Genomic DNA, 20,506 nt, shown 5'->3' on the forward strand with positions numbered 1-20,506 from the left:
ATAAAACAAAGATGAAAATCATACAGAGTCTCCTCCAATGATTCCTACGAGAATTTATCTTGTTCCATTTATTTTTTGGCTGCTTAAAAACTGATGAGATTTTTAAAAACTTAAACAAAACTGATTTAATTGTTGAAAGAGGCTCCCCCTCCTCCTCCTTCATTTTAACTTCCTCCCTGCAGACTCCATGTACCAAGCCTGGTTACTTCCTGAATGAATACAGGCTGCTTTTTATATATGAAACCTAAAACTCCTTGGCATAGTTCCAGAAGTTAAATAAAAAGGGGCTATAAGCCACTACGAACCTGCTTCCCTATGTATAGCTACAGCACTAGAGTTTCTAAAGCAAAATCTTCTACCCCCATGCCTCTGACACTCTCTCTGTCTCACACACGTTTACATACACACACCATGGAAACAGGCTTGCTATGGGGGGAAAAAAAGACTATATTCCAAACTAATAGATGGTAAACTAAGGTGGCTGACTGTCTTCACAGCCCTTTCCAGATTTCTTTGGAGACTGCACAAGACCCATAATGAACCCCTTTCTGCTTGCCCTGTTGGCCTTTAATTAGAATAGCAACTGAACCTGGCAGGGGATAACTAGGTGGAATCTGTTTCTTTAATTCCAAAGCGGCATACCTTCCTGACCATAGCTCCTGTTGTTGCACACATCCACAGCTGTACCTGGAGGCACCTGGCTGGCCACAGTTGGGAACACGATGCAGAATTAGATGGCCCTTTGGTCTCAGGGTCGGCCCAAGACATTTTGCTGCCTGAGATGAAGGACAAGATGGTGCCCCCTCCCATTCCATATACAAAAATCGACTGGACTGTCAGTTGAACCTTTCAACACTAACAAGGGGATAGCCTCCTCCACCACACCTGAAGGCAACAGGCTAGCTTGGGGGCACTGGGCAGGTCATGTGGCACACAGTTTTACCCTTCAACACCATGCTGCTGCCTCCCAGCATTTGCCGCCTGAGGCAATCGCCTCACTTTGCCTAATGGTAGGGCTGTCCCTGCTTGGCCTGATCCAGCAGGGCTCTTGTGTTCTCATACTTGACCCTAGACCCGACACAGGAAAACTATTTCAGTTCATCCAGAGACAATCCTATTGGTCCACAAACTGCACTTATGAAAGCTGATTTCCCATCATTCTGTCAAATGTACGGGATGGGAACTGGCAAGTACATATTTCTTCCTTCATCTTTTCATGCACCTGAAATGTGATGACTTTTTGTTGTTATTGTTGTTGTTGCTGCTGCTTTGTTGAACATTGGCTGGATCCAGACTTCGTCTTGCTCAGAGGTGACCCACTGAAATCAGTGGGAGAAGTTTGTCATAATTAACTTAAGTTCCATTGATTTCAAGAGAACTATTTGAAGCATTACTAAATCTGGATCAAAACCTGTGCCTTCCTACTGCCCACTTTTACACATGTATTAATGTACATTTTACATGACCAGTTGCTGGGGAGCAACAGCAAGAGAGGACTGTTGCCTTCACACCTTTCCCAGAAGCAACTGATTGGCCACTGTAGGAAACAGGATGCTGGATGAGATGGACCTTTGGTCTTACATTCTAATGTAAATAAAACTTGTGTGGAATATCTTATATGGAAACATTCAGCTCAGGTGACACTGTATCAATCAGCTCTTGACAGATACTTTATTATGCCAAATTTAGCCCAGCTGTATTTAATTTTAGTATCATATTAAAACAGAAAAGATTCCAGCACCAATTTAAAATGTGAATTTATCCCTTGTATGCAAGATCTGAAAACTATTGGACTATTTTTCCATTAAAAGATGTCCGCTTGTGCTGATTTACCAGGATTACAAGAACAATTACATTAAAATAAACTTTTCAAAATATTTCATTCCCCTAACATGACTCTGTCTGGGCAGTCCTTTTTTCCTCCATATTCACAGTACATTTTGATTCTACCTCAGATGTAAGCAGATTGCACACAAGAATGGTGTGGGCTCAGTTTCAAATCCTGCTTTCGTCATCAGTTTATCTTTGAAATGCTAGACAAAACAGGATTTGCATCGTTTAAAAGAATATTGAATCACCTCAGATTTGGAGGCCTTACTGCCTGCTCTATTACCTACAAGAATAGAGACACAAACAACTAGTCCCCAGAATAGTAGCTTATGTAAAAACAACAACACCATTGTTTATTTGATTTGCTAGTAACTTCCTAACATTTTCTACTTTTAACTTTTGTTTTCAGGACTTGTATTACAGCATTTTGGATACACATTCTAAATAGGTGTAGAATTTTCTAGAATTTGGGTATAAATGCAGTTGAAAGAATTTCTCCCTAAATTTCAATTTTTTAATACTCACAATCCAGCATTTTAATAATTATAAAACTAATTACAGCCATACTATCCACCATGGGTATTCTTTTATCTAGCCATTTGGATCTAATTAACACTGGACTATGTCTTACTGAAATGTAAACGCCTATGTTAGCATCATTAGACTGTACAGCAGGGGTGGGCAATGTGTGGCTCACAGGACCCCGCTGCCCCTGGTGCAGGCACTATTGCTGTCACTGCCAACATTTGTGGTGGTAGCCCAAAAATTGATGGTTTGCCACCAAAGTTCAGCAGCAAACCACTACGGAAGACTACAATGGACAAATTTAGCTTGAAAACAACTGCTTATTGCTGGCATATAGCCCCTGACATCCTGGCCTGGGGCCAATCTGGCCCACCCCATCTTACAAAGACTCATTGTCAGCCACTTTCTTCCTGTTTCCCTCCACATCTGTTAAATAATCAAACACACACACATTTCAAATCTATGGAATAGATTTCAAAAACTTAACTGTTAGAGTAGACCATTGTGTGCCCACTCGAATAGTTAAGATGTTCACATCTGTTCCATTTCTGCTATTTCATTGCCTCCTATGGGGTGAAAATGGAATGGCCCTGTGCCCAGTGACAGGAACAGTGGCATCTGGAATGCAAAATATTCCTCACATTCCACGCCAAGACTCTTTGCTGAAGTATTTCTGAGGTATGACCCTTACAGCACAACAGTGTACCCTCCCACCATCTTGACTGCTACCATGATCACTGCTACCATAACAGTAGAGGAGACAATGTCTCCCATGATCATTGTGCCCTGACTGCCTCATCTGGTACCCCTACTAAATTTGTATAACTTCCTTCCTCTACCCTTGCATAACAAGAATCTGAAGGCATGAATCATAGCCACACAGGAAAATATGGGGGCTGATACCAAATGCTGCTGCTTTTGTTGATGAGATGGCAGTAAAAGATTGCAAACAAAACCAGCAATTGCTCATGGATAAAGGTAGGGAGAGAGAGAGAGGAAGAGAGACAAAACTCATGTAAGTCAACAATGCTAGTGGCAGAGACAACACGAAATATTTTATACGATGGCCTTGTAGGCCGCTTCCAACCCTACTATTCTATGATTTCTGAAAAAGGAATTAAAAATATGACCAGGTATCTAACAATTGTATCAAAACAGCCAAACAAAAAAGTCAAATAATTTTATTGGCATTTCTTAAATACAGCTGAGGAAGTTTATGAATAATATATGAATAATTTGTTTTCTGCTATTTTCTCAAAAATTTCAAACCGCAGAGAGTGATGTTGGGCTGGATGACAGTGATCAAGCTGAGATTATATACAAACAAGATGGAGGTGCTGTTGGTCAGTGGAAAGTCATACTTGAGGATTGGGATTCAACCTGTTCTAGAAGGGATTGAACGATCATAGCCTGGGAATGCTCCATGAACCTGTGCTGTCCCTGGATTTCCAGGTGGCAAGGAGTGCATTTGCACAATTTCATTTAGTGTGCCAGCTGTGACCTGTCCAGAGTTGGTCTGACTTAGCAACACTTACCCATGCCTTCATCACATCATGTTTAGACTATTGCAATGTGCTCTACATAAAGCTATTGTTGAAGAGCATCCAGAAGTTTCAGTTGATGCAAAGAAATCATTTGTGAAGCAGGACAACTGGAGAATCAAGGCACAACAGACTATTCTGTATGTCCAGTGTGGCTAATGCTGTTTGGTCCCTTATTGTCACCAATAAACATTTTGCATATTCTTGAAACACAGGATATCAGATTGCAATTGGCAGTTATTCCTCCCTCCATCTGGTGCTGCTGTGGTCCACCTGTCATCCCTGCTCTTAGATCTACTGAATGGTGGAGCTGGAGTCCCACATGCAACAATGGTGGTGAAAAGAGAAGGAAGGGGGAGAGGAGAGGAGGAGAGGATACAGAGTGCAGTGGAACAGTGGTGCTAATCAGTGAGGGAACTGGACCTGCTCTTATAAAATTAATATCTCTTTCAAGATCCTCCCATCCTTGTGACCATTATTTTTCCCTCTTAGAAAATCAATGTTCAGTTGCTTCAATTAAGTTTGTTATCAATTCCCTTCCTGTTTCCTCTCCTTCTGAGTCTTATTTATATTTGATCCCAAGCCTTCTGGCAATTGCCTGGCAGCTCTAGTATGATGTAGATTTCTTTCCCTAGCATAGAAAAAAATCCAACAAATAAGCTAAAACAAACCATGACATATGAAGAGATGCAGACAGTAGAATGCACTATAATAGTATATATTAGATCTTAATCTCACATTGTTATCGTTGACTTACAATTTTATAGTGAGAATGGTGGGGCCAAAGAGGAGGAGATTAAATTAATACAGCCTACAAGCAGATCTATCCAATCCAAGCACACAACCACATTATTAACTCCATTTGCAGATGCAGCAAAATACTACGTATCACATCCGCTCGTTCCCCTTTACGAACAAGGTCTGTCATTTTCTCACTGGAAATAAATTGTTTATTTTGAAATCTCTTTTTATCCCCTACAAAACTAAGTTGATTTTGCTTAAGCTTGTTATCCTTGCTCATGTGGTTATTTATAGACTGTTAGATTACTTGTTGCAGTGTCTTGCCTGAGATCAGGCTTAAAATGCTGATTTAAAAAAATAACCATGCGATAAGAACGTGTGTATGTGTGCACATGTTTGTTTTATATCATGTAGGCAAGTATGATTCTTGTTTACTGACAGTCTAATTTAGACCTACCTTGTCTTCAACTCTGTTCAGTCGGGCACCAATTGTATTATTCCCTCGGTCTTTGTTTTTTTCTGTATAGAAAGAACATTTTTAGATGAATATCAAGTGTTAACAATAGCATAGAATGAAGCCTTGCGACTGCATTTAACTAGCCTACCACAGCTACTTAATTGAACACTGCTGACAGATGGGTAATTTTATTACATGAAGAGCAGCTTTTTAATTCCTTTAATAGTATTGACCCAAGTCTTGCCTTTTAGTGGCCTCAAGTAAAGAGTGCATTTTGGCTTCATATTATGCTTTAAATCAGAAGAATTAAATTGCATTCAATTTAGCAAATTTAGCAATTAAATTTAAGAATAATTTTAGCTAAAGAATATATTAAAGAATATAAAGCGGGAGCTCACAACACACAGCCTTTGAGGTATGTTTGTGTGCTTGCAGGTGGTCACAATGTATGAATTGACATTATACATTTCTGACCAAAGAAATTTGGAGATTTGGCTAATGTTGGATATATCTGTGATTAAATAAGATCAGTGTTGACAAATACACATAGCCTGGTTCCACTGTAAATTATGGAAGACAAAAATGATGAGCATGGCTGGCTGGGGCATGCTGGGAATTGTAGGACTTTTTCCTGTCTCTAAGGGTGCAATCCTATGGAGAGAGTCGGCCACCTCTGAACTCGGAGGCGACCGACTATATAATGCAGAGCGGGTGGAGTGTGCACGGGATCTTCTGCTCCGTGCTCTGGCTGCCCTGCATTTATGGCTAGATGGCCGATTTTGGCTGTCTAGCCAGGTAACCTCACAGCCCACGGGGGGAGGGGAGGCTGGATGGCTCATAGGAAGTGTTGTAATGGCGCTTCTGCCATCCCTTCCCTGCCCTGCCCCCAGGAACGCCCCCTTTTCAGCTGCTCTGTGCAGCTCTTGCGAGCATGGAGTCAGAGATGAACCGTGCCACCTACGACATGACTGGGGAGGGGGAATGGAATTGGTTATTGGGGAACCGACCTTGGAGCGCTGGCTCCAAGGTTGTTTCCCAGAAAATGAAAAATCCTATGGCTAGACAGTCTAGATGCTGTCTAGCAGCCATAGGACTACGCCCTAAATGGCTGACTACAGGAATACCCCAGTTATACATGCAACCCTCATTCACTGGGTCATACCCATGTTTACACAGTCATCAGAAAGACTTCCCTATGTGCTAAAATATATACATCTGTCCTCTGTTTACTCTATGACTAATGAGACTGGAATAATTTATCAGTTCTAATGCATACTTTATATTTGAAACTTTACATGTCTTTACATAGGTTAGTTGTCTTAAAAGCTGCTTCTATATAAAGCTATATACAGCTCCCTACCTATTCTCTAGTTTCTTCATCTCCTAAGGAGGAAGAATAGCGCTTCAGGCTAGGGGAAAAAGTATAATACATTTCTATCATGTTCTTCTCATTTAGACATTATTCTTAGGGCTAAGCTGAAATGGAGGCATGCTTTTCGTGACTATCTTCTCCTGATTTTCAACTATTTTCTGCACTCTTTTTTAAAAAATGTTCACGAAGGAGGAGTGTCAGGGGAATGAGAGAACATGTCCCAGTTGCCAAGGCAATTAGGCTGATGTTCCTTTGTCCTGATCCTGTTGCCCTTATTTAGTTGGGGCAGAATGTGTATGAGGATATTAATATACTACATTATTTGCAGTGGGATGAGCATTCAGATATGCATTCAAATGCACCTCCCTATCCATATTCTGCCAAAACCAGTCACATGTTATGTGCCTATAAAGCTGGATTGGAGCACTGAATCCCCCAGTACCGTGCAGTAAAACAGGGAGTCTTGGTCCTATTGCCTTGGCAATAGAGACCTGTTCTTCCCCTCTACCAAAGTTCTGAATATGGGCAATGAGAGGGCTTTCTTTGCCCTCAGCAATGTTTTCACATAGGGAAATCTAAGTAGTTTCATAATGCTGGGAAGCCATCGTGTTCACTGTTTGATGCCTGATTGGCTGGCATCAAACAGTGAAGAAAATCTTTCATGTTAAAAAAATGGTGCCCAAGTAATGTTGCTGTGAACACATCTAATGGCTGTGAACAGCTCCAAACATGCGTTAAAGAAGGGAAGGTAGGGTTTTATATTGCGAACCATTTCACACACAAACTCCTGCCCATAGCAATGCTGTAATAAAAAAACCCTAAATATGAAAATTCTGCAAAGCATTAAATATATTCTATATATTATCTAACCTAGTAATTTACTTGTATTGTAGACTGTGCAGGGATTCTGAGCTTGCAGACTGTGCTACCTGGCTTTCCAGTAATTTAGGTATTTCACTTCTCTGTTTTTAGGTTCTCACTTGTGAAAAATTAGCCTAATATTGCTAACAAGGCATTTATCAAACAGATCACCAAGTGCTATGCTCCTCTTCTAGGCTCTTCCATAATGTGTAACAGGAGCAACATCTAACAGACAGCACATATAGGCATGTTTTGTAACTTTTTTCTGATGATGACTTACCTGAGATAGAAATAAACAGTGATGGCTTCCCTATAGATTGGTCCAACCTAATAAGAACAAAAACAGTGTATCAAAAGAGGATAAGCATTTCCTCAGACTGAATAAGATAAACAATAATCTCAATTATTGTTGCTTCTCCAGCCACAGCATATGAAGGAAGAAACTCTTAGATAGCTACTGGCTCACTTGCAACACTCATTTGAACTTTCTACTGTGAATGTTAAAGGAGATTGTCTGATACAAACAGTACTTGTGAAAAAGCCACTCATTTACTAAGACTTACTGCAGTCTTCTGATACTTTCTAAAACTGTACATTGGCAGGATTTCACCATTGAAGGAATTCAGCTTTTTATTGAATGAAATGTGGTAGTGGTGTTTTTTTTCCTTTCCAGAATTCAAATGCTTAAGTAAAAACAGGTCCATTGGTAGCAATAAGGCAATTTTTGTAATCATTTTATTTTTGCACAATCCTACTTAATATTTATTTGCTCTGATTTTTGTTCTGCCCCATCCAAAGGCCTAGGATGAGTAAAAGCAAACATTTATTCCTAAATATATGGAGGAGGGGGGTTCCTTGTTCCTCAAGGTCTCACACTTTAAGACAAAGAAAATGGAAGAGAGAAGGGCACAGACGAAAATAGCATCACATTTTCTAATCCTACTTCTATTACCCAATACAACCCTATCTCACCCTTGTTACTTTTTCCTGGGGGTTAGATGGATTAATACAAGACAAACACAGGGTTCCCAATCCCATGCTTGCTTCCCAGTGCTTTTTTTTCTGGTGGTAAACTGAGTTCCAGCACCTCAGGAGGGAGGAGGAAACTGCTTAGGCCTTTCCTAGCCAGACAATATTTGCACACAACCGCTTTCCTCAATCCATTTTTCCTCCCCCCACCTAAAAAAATAAAATAAAGCTATCTCTGAGACTGGAAATAAGCCCGGCTGGGGGAGGATTTGTGGGGGTGAATTGGTGGATGAGGAGAGGGTTATGCACTCCCTCTTTTGCCTGCTCCTTCTTCCTTGAATCACCATTAACCAGCAAACAAATGCTTGATAGGCTAATGAGTCATGTCGCCTTGATGGGCTGAGCAACCCTTCAAAACAAGTCACCTAAACTCATTTAATCCCATCCTCTGACAGAGCATCTCCTCCCAAAATCTCTCTCCCTTTCCACTTTCTCCCTCTCCATGTACATTATTTCCCAGTCCACATCCACGTACTCCATTCTATGGCAAACATCTTTTATTCTTTACTACATTCAAACTACTGGTCCAGATATGAAGTTCCAGAACAATTACTAATGCCTCTCTTCCACAGGTCAGCTGTAGAATTTGCAGTTGTGAAAGGTCTTATGTCTTCAGCTTTTCTTTTATAAAAAATTACTCATCAGTTTGGGCAGCTGGATTCTGTACCGTACCTTCTTTGAAGCTCTTTTATCCGCACCATTAAGTTGAGATGACCCTGAGAATATTGCTCTATAACATCACGTACATCATAAGGCTTTCTTGCTTGCTGTAAAAACAGAAAAGAATTAAGCAGTTGTTAAATCCCATAATGCACAGCATACCACAGCTATTGGGCTGATAACTGAAAGATCAGGGAGACTTGAAAGTTAACATTTTGTTCTCTGTGGCTTTCTCATACAACTTTATCAAGGTAGAGGGAAGTGATGATTAATGGGTGTAATTTTATTAATTAATTAAAACAGTTATACCCCATCTGCCAGTGAGGCACCTCAGATGGTGGTGGGTCAGGTCAAAGGGCCTCCTCAGTTGTCCTGAGGGGATGGGTGGTCTTCTGCAGAAGGAGGCAGATCTTTAGGTATCCTAGCCCTAAGCTGTTTAGGGTGCTAAAGGTAATAACTAGCACTTTGAACTGAGTCCAGAAAGAGGCTGGAAGCCAGTGAAGGTGGTAAAGAAAATGAGTCACATGTTTTAAAAAATCCCTAGTTCCTCTCAATGATTATGAAGTTCTGAGATAAGTTGTAGTGATGATGTCTTAGCTGGTGGTCTCATTGTTTGGACTTCCTCTACAGAAGCTTTTGCCTATTCTCCACTTACCTCCATCCCTCAAGAGGCCTGGTATGGGTAAACTGGAATCTGCTGTGCCCTGTTTTGAAGTTTAGGACCTGGCTGTAAACTCTCATCCCCAGGTGACAAATCCCATTCCATTATCCATCTATTTATTTATGTTTTAAACACAGGACCAAAATAGACATTGCTTTAAATCTGTGTCTAGCAGCTACATCTTTTGTTCATTTTTATTCCAGAGTAGGTGCAGTGACCCTAATTTGGATCTTACAAGCCCCTACTACCCCACCATTCCAGGGTCCCTGTGCCTACTCTAGACTATTTTTTAAAACAAACAAACAAACAAACATAGTTGCTAGACACAGATTTAAAGTAACATCTGTTTTGGCCCACAGCATATCAGGGATGGGTGATCATCCACTTGATCAGTAACAAAACCAGTTGGGCTACTAGAGTATACAGGTTTAACCCAGCATGCTATTGTGTGTCTTGCCATACTACATATGGTTGGGGAAGGTGCTTTTAAGAACATTTTTAAAACCCTTTCATAATTTTATAAATGCTGTAAGAACTTCCCCCCTCGGCCTTTAAAATGAAGTGCTTTAGTAACCATAAATACTGTACAAAGATCAGGCATAAAGAAAAATGTAAACCAACACATATAAAACACCTCTTAAAATTACCGTAATGGCTTTATACACATTAAAGTGCACCAACTTCGAATTTCTTGTGTAGAAACCAGCGACTGGGAAGCTAGGGCTCTTCCTTGCACACAGGGCTAAATGATTTTAGGGCTAATAGATAATACAGTCAGAAGAATATAACTGATATAGTTGGTGTTGTAATACATCAATAGCTGGTGCTGTAATACATCAATCCAGCCTTACTGCAGGTGCAGCACCACCAGCAATGGAAGGATCCCCATAGAGCACAGCAGAGCCCTGTTTCCCCCCTTCCACTTGCAACACATGTATATAGGGAGTCAGTGCACCAGACTATGAGGGAATGGGAGGGCTGACTGTGCTTCCAGTACCCTGTGCAGCCCTCTCCGCTCTGCTCATGGAACACAAGCTCAGAGGAAAAACATTTTCCATGTAGGAAGAACATTATTGTGAAGTGGCTCTCACACAAACGTATAATTTATTACCACCAGGGGTTAAGCTCACTAGGTTATCTAAAAGTATGCAATATGTATTAGTAAAGCCAAATATAGTCAATAGATCTTGAAAACCTCAGGCATGTTTAACACAGTTAAACATTTTTAGCCCCAGTTATTTCAGGGAGTTAGGCAAATGCTTAACTCTATTATTGAAATCAATGGGACTTAAAAACAACAACAACGCTTCAACTTGGCGGGAACATGCCTATTGTGGCAAACTATGCACATCTCATAACAACCCTGTTTACCTAGTAAGCCCAATGTTACCCAGCAAGCTTCATGTATAAGTGAGGATTTGAAGCAAGGTCTCCCCCAATCCTAGTCCAAGACTCAACACATGTCACTGCATCAACCCTAGCTGAAAATGCTGTGAATTGTGTGAAGTTGCACATAACAAGGAAAGCCGTGGCTGATTAACGCAGCTATTTTAATGCAGAAAGCTCACTAAGTGACTTGACATCACGAAGGGGTCTTTCTGCACCTTAACATGGTCAAATCATCACCACGCCCTAGAAAATATCGCTTTTCTAGGGAAATTATTACATGTGATTATCTAGGAACACAATTCACAGGGAACTTCATTTGGCCAACAAGCACTATTAAGATGGTAGGAAGGTTGTGTAAGTGTACAACTTGGCAGCCCCTACTCCTAAATATTGATGAAAACAAATGTTCTATGTTGTGTTTTCCATTACCTATTGTTTACTTTATTTCTCCCCTTTCCTAATTAGGAACATTGAGGATGGTAATAATTATATTAAATGAGTTTGAATTTTCTGCATAATATGCAGGAAAAGTGTTTGCAGAAGGAACAGCAGAGAATGGCATATATTAAATATGTGCACAGCTGCTGCATACATTCTCCATTTGAGTGTGTGTGTGTGTGTGTGTGTGTAGCAGCTGCATGCATAGTGTTTCCCTCAGAGTCAAAATGGGAAAAGAGAGTGGAAAGTTCAAGCTACAGGAAATTCTGAGGAGAATAACCAAACAATGGCCAAGTACAAGCGTGTGCAACATTCTTTGAAGTATAAAGAACTTTGAACTATTTTGTTTGCCAGAAAGCCCTCTGAAGTGATTACAGAAAATTACATACACAATTCCTGATTGATAGTAAGGTAACTGAATTACGTATAAAGCTTTGTACAGTTGCAGTAACACTTTGAAATGTAAAGCTATAAATATATCAAGAGCGTCTGGTGACATCACTGTAAGCCACAACAGACATGTCAGTTATCCCTGTCATCAATGAAACCCCAAACTATATTTTTAGCTTTGTTCACCATGTACAGCAGCTTTTATTATTTGTGTTTAGGAGTTTGTAGTGGTGTCAGGATTGAGCCTAGGCCTCCTGTTTTGGTTTCGGACTCTGATTCAGATTCGGAGAGAGCGTTAGAAGAAGCCCAGCAGAGACAGGGCGTTGGGGAGGAAATCCCCAAGACTCCCCAGGAGCCAGTGAAGAACCTTCCCAGGGGCTTACCGAGGAGGAGGGCCAGGCTCAGAGACCGTCTTCCCTCCTCCCTGTGAGAACCCAGCCTCTGCCAGAGGGGGAGGGGACACTGGGATTGACAGGTGCCAGAGCTTGCTGCAGAGTTAAGCGGGCGGAGTTGAGAGGAGGAGGAGGAGGAGGAGGCAGGCATCACACTAGATTGGCTGCCCGTTGGAAGTTGGGTTAGGAGCATCCTCCCTGAAGGCAGGAGCTCAGAGAAAGTTAACTGAGGGGAAACTCGCTCATAGTCGAAAATGGAAACTGCCTTGCTTTCAGTGCCTTTCTTAATCAAAGCACTATTTAGCTAATTATGCCCTGAGGGCAGCTCCCAGGCCTTGTAGTTGCTTTAGGTGTGAAGAAGTATTATGAACTAAATAAAAGAGTTTGTGGATTGCACAGCAAGTCTCCATTGCCTCACTTCTTGGCAGGAGGGCTTGGAATGCACGACAGGTACTTGGATACAAGACAAGCCTTTTATGGAATACTGAGTTTATTTGCAGAGAAGGTACCTTTTACAAAGATGCTCTGTTTAAAAACTTGAGGAACAGAATTTGGCTGCTATGGTGGGTGTGCCACCAGGGGGCGGGGTTTCTCTACAACAACAGAAGGAGAAGCGAATGGAGGATTACCCAAATTTTTTCAAGGGATCGGCTTTGGTATGCTGTGGTTCACACAGGGCTCTAAGAATGAGTGCACCACACCAGTATAAGTCGCTTCACAGAACATACTTCCAGGTGGGGCGGGGGTGGGGATTGGAGTGAATGTCATCTGACTGGCAAGGGCTGCTCAACCAATAAGAGAGGCTCCCCCCCCTCTCCAGGCTCTCCTCCCTTTCTCCTCTGATAAAATCTCTCTCCTTCTCTCTCCCTCCTGTATTACTTCCTTCCTTAAAGCAACGATCAGTACAAGTACAGAGCGTTCTTTCTGCCTTGAACCTGCCGAAGCTGGAACAATCTCCTTCTCTCTTCCCTATCCCCCGCATTACTTCCTTCCCTAAAGCAACAAAGAACACAGTGTTCTCCCTGCCATGTTGCGAACAATCGAAGCTTCAAAGGTTTGACATTAAGGCTCCTAAATGGTTTATTTCGATTCATGGGAACCTCAGTAACTTCGGGAGTGTGCATTTCGGAAACAAGCCTCATTGATCACAATGGGAGTTACTCCTGAGTAGACACACTTATGTTTGTTCTGGGAAAGGCAGGGACAGGAAACAAAGGGATGGGAAACCTGCCCCTTTCTAACCCGATGTTGCGCAGGATCGGATGACTGAAGGTGGAAGTAGATACTTCCGAATGGCAATAAATCAAACAATGGAGAATCACAGCGTCAAGAAAGTGCTTTACAGCTTTTAGGGAATTAGTGCTTTAAAATGTGTTATTTCAATGGGGGGAATCTCTGTAAATTCTGATGTGCACATTCAGGGGACAAGCCTCATTGAGCACAATGGGAGTTACTTCTGAGCAGACACTAATTGGTTTGTGCTGGGAAACACAAGGACAGGAAACACCCCTTGACTGGGGTCACAGTGAAAAGCACACCCCTGGGCAGGGCTAGCATACTGGAGGTAAACATGGGGATTGGGGCACACAACAATTATACCACGGAGAACCTGACTTAAGGAAAAGAACTGGACTTTAAGCAGTCTCAGGAAATCCGTTTTTTTCCGTGATAAGCTCCGGAGTGGCTGCTGGAGGGCCACAACGTCACGTATCCCTAACAACCTTGAAACACAGCCAGCTCAGAGTAAATTGCTCATGGAGACACCCCCCAGGCCAGACAGAAGCCACTCCAATGACAGTGGAAGAATGCTTCCAGATGAGGGTCTGATCGTGCCATCACCCTGCCTCATTCACTGAATTTTACAGGGGGTTCAGGTGTTGTTGTCTTCCACCCACAACTCTCCCATGTTTCCCCACCAATTCTTGCATCTTTTTTCTTACTGTGGAAAATCCATTAAGGAAGAAAGGTCATGCCTCCCCTTGAGGACTCTTCCTCCTGTGACAATGAGTCCTCAAGGGGACATATGACAGGACAGAATAGCTGCGCAGTGCCTTTTCACAAATGTTGAAGGGATAGACCATGTTGCAGCCTTGCATAGGTCCTTCAAAGCCATCCCTCTCCCCAAAGCTGTCGATGGTGCAATAGCCTTGGTCGAATGAGCTCAGATTCAATGAGGAGGCTCTTGATTTATGAGCTGGTAAGCCAATTTGATGGTATGAACTATCTAAGCAGCCAACCTCTGAGTTGATACTGGTAATCCCTTGTTCAGACCTGTGTAGCATACAAATGTTCTTTTCGATTTTTTAAATGATTTAATCCTCTCTTTGCAAAACGCCAAGGCCCTTTGGACATCAAGGTTGCGTAAATGTCTCTCCAAATCCAATGATGGTGATGGGAAAAAGACAGGGAGCACAACAGACTAATTGATGTGAAATTATGAAACCACTTTAGGAAGAAATGTGAGGTTGGGGCGAAGGACAACCTTCTCTTTATGAAACACTGTAAATGGAGCATCGGTACACAGAGCACAGAGTTCACACGCTCTCCTAGATGACGTGATCGCTACTAAGAATGCCACTTTCCAGGAGAATAAACGCATATCAGTCGTAGCCATAGATTCAAAAGGTTTTGTCATCAAATGTTACAGTACAAATGAAAGATTCCACCGAGGAGCCAGATCCTTCACTGGAGGAGCCAAATTCCATAATCCACATAGAAGTTGCTTAGTGAGGGGGTGAGTGAAGACTGTATATCCCTGTATCTGTCCTCTCATAACTGAGACAGCTGCAGTGTAAACTCTAACAGAAGAGAACTTAAGACCCTTCTCAAACAAATGATGAAGAAAAGAGAGAATATCTGAAATTGAACTTGAGGAAGGGCAAAACCCTTTAGAAACAGCAAAACTCTCAAACATTGTCCGTTCATTCCAGTACGACTTTCTGGTAGCTGGTTTCCTTGCAGCATCCAATACCTGTTGCACCTGTGACGACATGGAACTTTGAGCCCCTTCTATTGAATTCTCCATGCAGTCAGCTTCAAAGTGTCCAGGTCCGGATGCTGGATCCATCCTTGATCCTGTGAGATTAGATTCTGCAGGAGCAAAAGATGAAGAAAATTCCCTTTACTCATGTCGGACAGAATCGTGAACCATGGTTGCCTTGGCCATCACGATGCTATCAACAGACAGTTGGTCTCCTCCTCCTTGATCTTCACAATCACTCTCAGTAGCAGAGGAAATGGAGGAAAGAGATAGAACAATGCCCCACTCCATCAAAGGAGAAAGGCGTCTCCCAATGACGATTGACCTACTCCTGCTCTCAAGCAGAACTGTTCACAAATCTCATTTGACTGGTTTGCAAACAAGTCCACCGATGGCTGTCCCCATCTCTGAAAAAGAAGAGGTAGGATGATTGGAGACATTTCCCACTCGTGGGATGCTTGGTAAGATTGACTGAGGGAATCTGCCAGTGTGTTGTCTACTCTGGCAATATGAATCACTGTCAAGCGGATGCCCCTTGGTACAATCCAATCATAGATCTTGACAGTGACCCCCACCAGTCTGGACGAAAGGGTACTGCCTTACTTGCTCAGGTGCCAAAGAACAGAAGTGTTGTCCCTTATCTGGACATGTCTGCCCTGTAGGTAATTCATGAAGGCTTTTAAGGCCTTCCATACCGCTAATAACTCCAGAAAATTGATGGGGGCCGTCTTTTCTGTTCTCAGGGTGGTGTAGTGGCAAGAGTGTTGGACTAGGAGCTGGGAGATCCGGGTTCTAGTCCCCACTAGGCCATGGAAGCTCACTGGGTTACTTCGGGCCAGTCACAGATTCTCAGCCCAACCCACCTCACAGGGTTGTTGTTGTGAGGATAAAATGGAGAGGAGGAGGATAATGTAAGCCGCCTTGGGTTCCTTGCAAGGGAAAAAAGGCAGGGTATAAATGCAATAAATAAATAAACCATCAATCTTAATCTGCAGTAGTCCACAATGGGCACCCCAACTGATGAGAGAGGCGTCTGTGGCGAGAACTCGAGACGGGAGAGATTGAACAAACAGGATGCCTTGATTGAGATTGACCAGATTCATCCACCAGAGAAGAGAGGATGGTATGGAAACAGCAGTCAGGTTCGGTGAGCATTGGTCTTGTTGTGGAAGGCACGAATAAATTTACCAGTTCTGTAAAGCTCTCATTTTTAGACATGCTCACTCCACTACCGACACAGTTGCTGCCATGTGTCCCAAGAGGCACTGTATGACGTGTGCCAGTGTATGTCAGTCTTGAAAAAGAGTGAATGCCAGAGTAATTAACTGATCCAAGTGTTTCTCAGTGAGGTATGCAAGCCCTGTCTTCGCGTCTAAGACCGCTCCGATGAATTGTATAGTCTGAGTGGGAGATAATGTCGACTTCTCCTTCTTGAGGCATAGAGCCAGAGCATCTAAGAGATCTAGGACCATTACGATGGTACTACTGGCTTCTAGTAGGCCCATCCAAGGATAGAGACTCCTTGGATGGGCCTACTAGAAGCCAGTTATCTAGATATGGCTAGACTTCGATCCTTTTGAGATGGAGATATGCACAGACTAGCACCATGCATTTCGTGAACACTCTTGGGGCAGTTGCTAGCCTGAAGGGGTGCACCTGAAAATGGAACATGTCGGAACCGACAGCAAAACAAAGGAATCTCTGACATGCTTCTTCGATGTTGATGTGGAAATAAGCATCTTTGAGGTCCACTGCAGCAAACCAGACTCCTTTTCTCAGGAGAGGAAGGATCGTTGTCAGCAGTCATTCTGAATCTCTTTGGTGTGATAAACTTGTTCAGGAGCTGCAGATCCAAGAATGGACAAAGTCCTCCATCCCTTTTGGGAACCGTAAAATATCAGGAGAAAAAAAAAAAACTTGTTTATTTGCTCGAGGGGGACGTGTTGAATTGCACCTTTCTAAAGCAGCACTTCCGTCTCGAGGTGTAATGGTTCCGACAGAGCAGTAACTCTTAGGGTTCCCACCGGAGGGAGGACATCGAATTCGATTTTGTATCTGTGGTGAACAAGAGCCAGCACCCAAGAATCTGATGTTATTGCCTGCCAAGCTGGAAGAAATAAAGATAGGCGGTTGCCAAAAGTCATAGTAAAGAGAGGTGGAACAACACAGAGGAGTTCCAAGTCAAAGATGCCATTTGGAAGAAGTGCCAGACTTCATGATTGACAAAACTTGGAGGAAGAATACTGCTTCCTCGTTGTTGCTGTGGCTGGTACTGTGGGGTACGATCTGTAGCCTGCCTTTGAAAATACCATTGATGCTGTTGAAACCAACACCTCAGCCTGAAAGATTATTGCTGTTGTGGTTATCCAATGCCCATTTTCTTCACCGTTGACCTTACTTTTTGCAGAGTCTATTTGATAATCCGTTTTAGAATTAAATAATCCCTCTCCATCGAGAGGTAAGTCTTCAATTCTAGGACGGGCCTCCGGTGTTAATCCAGCTGAATAAAGCTAAGCATGATGTTGTAGTGCAATGGAGCCTACCATGGACTTTGCATTGCAATCCGCCTGATGACGGGTGGTATTTATTTGTTGTCTGGAAAGTCTTACTGCTTCCACCTGAAACATTCTGGTGAGCTTTCTCTGGACTTCCAGGAGGTAAGTACATAAAGAACCCATCTTCTCCCACAAAAATAACTGATAACGTGACATCATGGCTTGATAGTTCACCATGTGAAGTCCCAAAGCCGCAGAAGAATGCAGTCTACGTCCCATAAGGTCAAATCTACATCCCTCCTTATCAACAGGAGATGCATGAGGCTTCTGGGATCGACCCTGAGCCAACCCTACAATGATCAAATTCAGAAATGGGTGAGAAAAAAGAAAGGCATCTTTTTCCTGTACCTTATACATCGATACAGGCGCTTCAAGGTGGGTGCCATCGATGACGGGGCATTCCAAGTCTGTTTCACAATTTGTAGAAAAGTGGGAAGAAAAGGAATCGTTCCTGGCATCACTGCCTCAGTATACACGGCATCGAAGACTGGATCCTGTATGTATTCTGCTGGCTTTTGGAAATTTATCCCTAGGGACTGTGCCATTCTTAGCCCCTGTTCCGAAAAATGACCCATGTCTTCGGAAGGAGATGCTCTGTCCCTAGTGCTCACAGCTTCATCTGGAGATGAAACTGAAGGAGGAATGGAAGAATAAGATGAAGAGTCAGACTGATAATCCTCCACAGAATCCTGGGAGAGTTCCGCCCGGTGTATTGTTGCTCATTGTTCCCCATGCTCTTGCACTGGAGGAGATGGTAAAGGGCGATCAAGAGGAGGTTGATCCATCTGGCCTTGAGGCTTTCCCAAGGATGACAAACATGGAGGCACTCATGGTAGTAGTAGAAAGGCATCATTATCTGGAGGCCACGCAACCGACGCCAACAGTCCGTACTGAGGAGGAGTCGCCCCCAAATACTTGGTTCTGTCATAGTACATGTCATAGTCCCTACACAGTCTCCATCATCAAACAAGAACCTCAGCACTAAAATCTGAAAAAAATCGCAGACAAAGTTCCCGAAGAGGCAGCCATGATGGCGGTTGAAAAGGAACTGTGGAGATAGGTGGGAACCCACTCGGACGTATGCAGTGGGATGGTGGGGGAGGGTTCCTGCCAAAACGTTTCTTCAGCTATAGAAGTTTCCTGAATGAGGCTCTGCACAGGCACAGAGCCCCATATATGTGATGCACAGAGACCACGAAGAAGAATGAATGGTTTCATGGTTTAAAAACCGTGAGGTTTAAAAACCGTGAGGTCTAAAAACAGTGAGGTCAGAGGGGAATGAAATGCAGAAAGTACAGGTAGTGACATTATTAGTATTGGCTATTAATTTGTTTACCCAGTGCCAGGATGCTGGCATTATCAGCAACAATTGTTTTGAGAATGGCCACTTTTAATAACGTCACTGCCTGTACTTTCTGCATTTCATTTCCCTCTGACCTCACCATTTCTTCCCTTCACAGTCAACCATGTGCATATATACCTGCATCTCTGGATAATACTTCATGAATTTGATGAAGTGGGCTCTAATCTACAAAATCATACGCCATTAAAAATCTGTTAGTCTTTAAGGTGCTACTAGATCCTTTGTTGTTTGTGAATAAATTTAGCAGTCATGGGATAAGGAGATAGGTCCTCTTCTGGATTGATAACTGCTTAAAGATCAGGAAGTAGGGAGTAGGAATAAATGGGTATTTCTCACAATTGAAGGAAGTAAGAAGTGCAGTCCCCCAAGGATTGGGACCGACTTTATTTTGCTTAATGAAGTCAACTGAATGGCTGCTGCCTGGTGACAGCTGAGGGAGGAGTCCAATGGTGGGTCTTTCAGCAGAGCTGGTGGAATGGCCCTACTTCCAACCTCTCCCTCTGCTGAAGCCAGATGGAATTAGTCATTCCATCAGCTCTGTTGAGATACTACCGCCATCATAGTTTTCCCCACCCATGCCTTAGCTGTCACTGGGCAGCACCCATCCACCAGGCTGCAGCAAGAGAGATAGGTGGAGGGCCATGCCATTATCTCTGCTGAGAGATCAGTTCTATTGGTACTTCCTCTCCCAAAACTGTTTCCATTCAAAGCTGCTCAATGTAAGAACTACTATATAACTTTTAGAAATGGTGAGTTTACCCCCTCAGCCCCCTTTTCCTCTAATCTCTTTTCCTTTTTCATATTTTGCCTTTTAGATTGAAAACCTGCAGGTGTCCTGTTTTTATTGATTATATGTAAGCTGTTTTAGGAGCTTTTTCAGTTGAAGAGTAGGATAAAAACACTTTAATATGTAAATGCTGCAAAGGTTAGTATATTGCCTATTTGTGCGTAGATCAGAACAGTGATAAATTAACAATTTTAATAACATCAACAGCAACGATTGTTGTATATGGCCATGTTCGCACAGATACTTTTACCAATGTGACACGAAGCGTGCCCACAAGGAAGATGTTTTTCCCCCGGCTGAAATCACACCGCACCAGTCATGTATGACCTGGGCCTGAATAAGGAGTTACGCAGAAGCAAGAGTGTGCACTCTGGTTTAGTGCATATCCCTATTTCTGACCTTTATCAGAGTAGAACCCTTTCCACTGCTCTAAGGGTGTTGCAGTCCACTACAGAGGTGACTGATTTCTCTTTCAGAAACTCATCTCTATAGCCAGGGCTATGTGCATGCCATGGATCTGTAGGAGTGTTGGGAA

The 20,506-nt window shown here is 42.7% G+C and overlaps 1 protein-coding gene across 4 annotated transcripts in view; it reads right to left on the reverse strand.

Moving 5' to 3' along the window:
* Positions 1 to 20,506, reverse strand: part of KCNQ1 (potassium voltage-gated channel subfamily Q member 1) — a 487,838-nt gene that overhangs the window by 127,175 nt on the left and 340,157 nt on the right. For all 4 annotated transcript variants that reach the window (XM_084855710.1, XM_084855719.1, XM_084855702.1 and 1 more), the window contains 3 exons: positions 9,029 to 9,123; positions 7,608 to 7,654; positions 5,095 to 5,156 (listed from right to left, as the gene is read on the reverse strand). In XM_084855710.1, coding sequence (XP_084711836.1) covers positions 5,095 to 5,156; positions 7,608 to 7,654; positions 9,029 to 9,123 — 204 coding nt within the window. The remainder of the gene's footprint in view (positions 1 to 5,094; positions 5,157 to 7,607; positions 7,655 to 9,028; positions 9,124 to 20,506) is intronic.

Source organism: Heloderma suspectum, chromosome 1 (genome assembly GCF_057233095.1).
Source record: "Heloderma suspectum isolate Gila_16-S chromosome 1, 16-S_ref, whole genome shotgun sequence".
Classification (NCBI taxonomy): Eukaryota; Metazoa; Chordata; class Lepidosauria; order Squamata; family Helodermatidae; genus Heloderma; species Heloderma suspectum.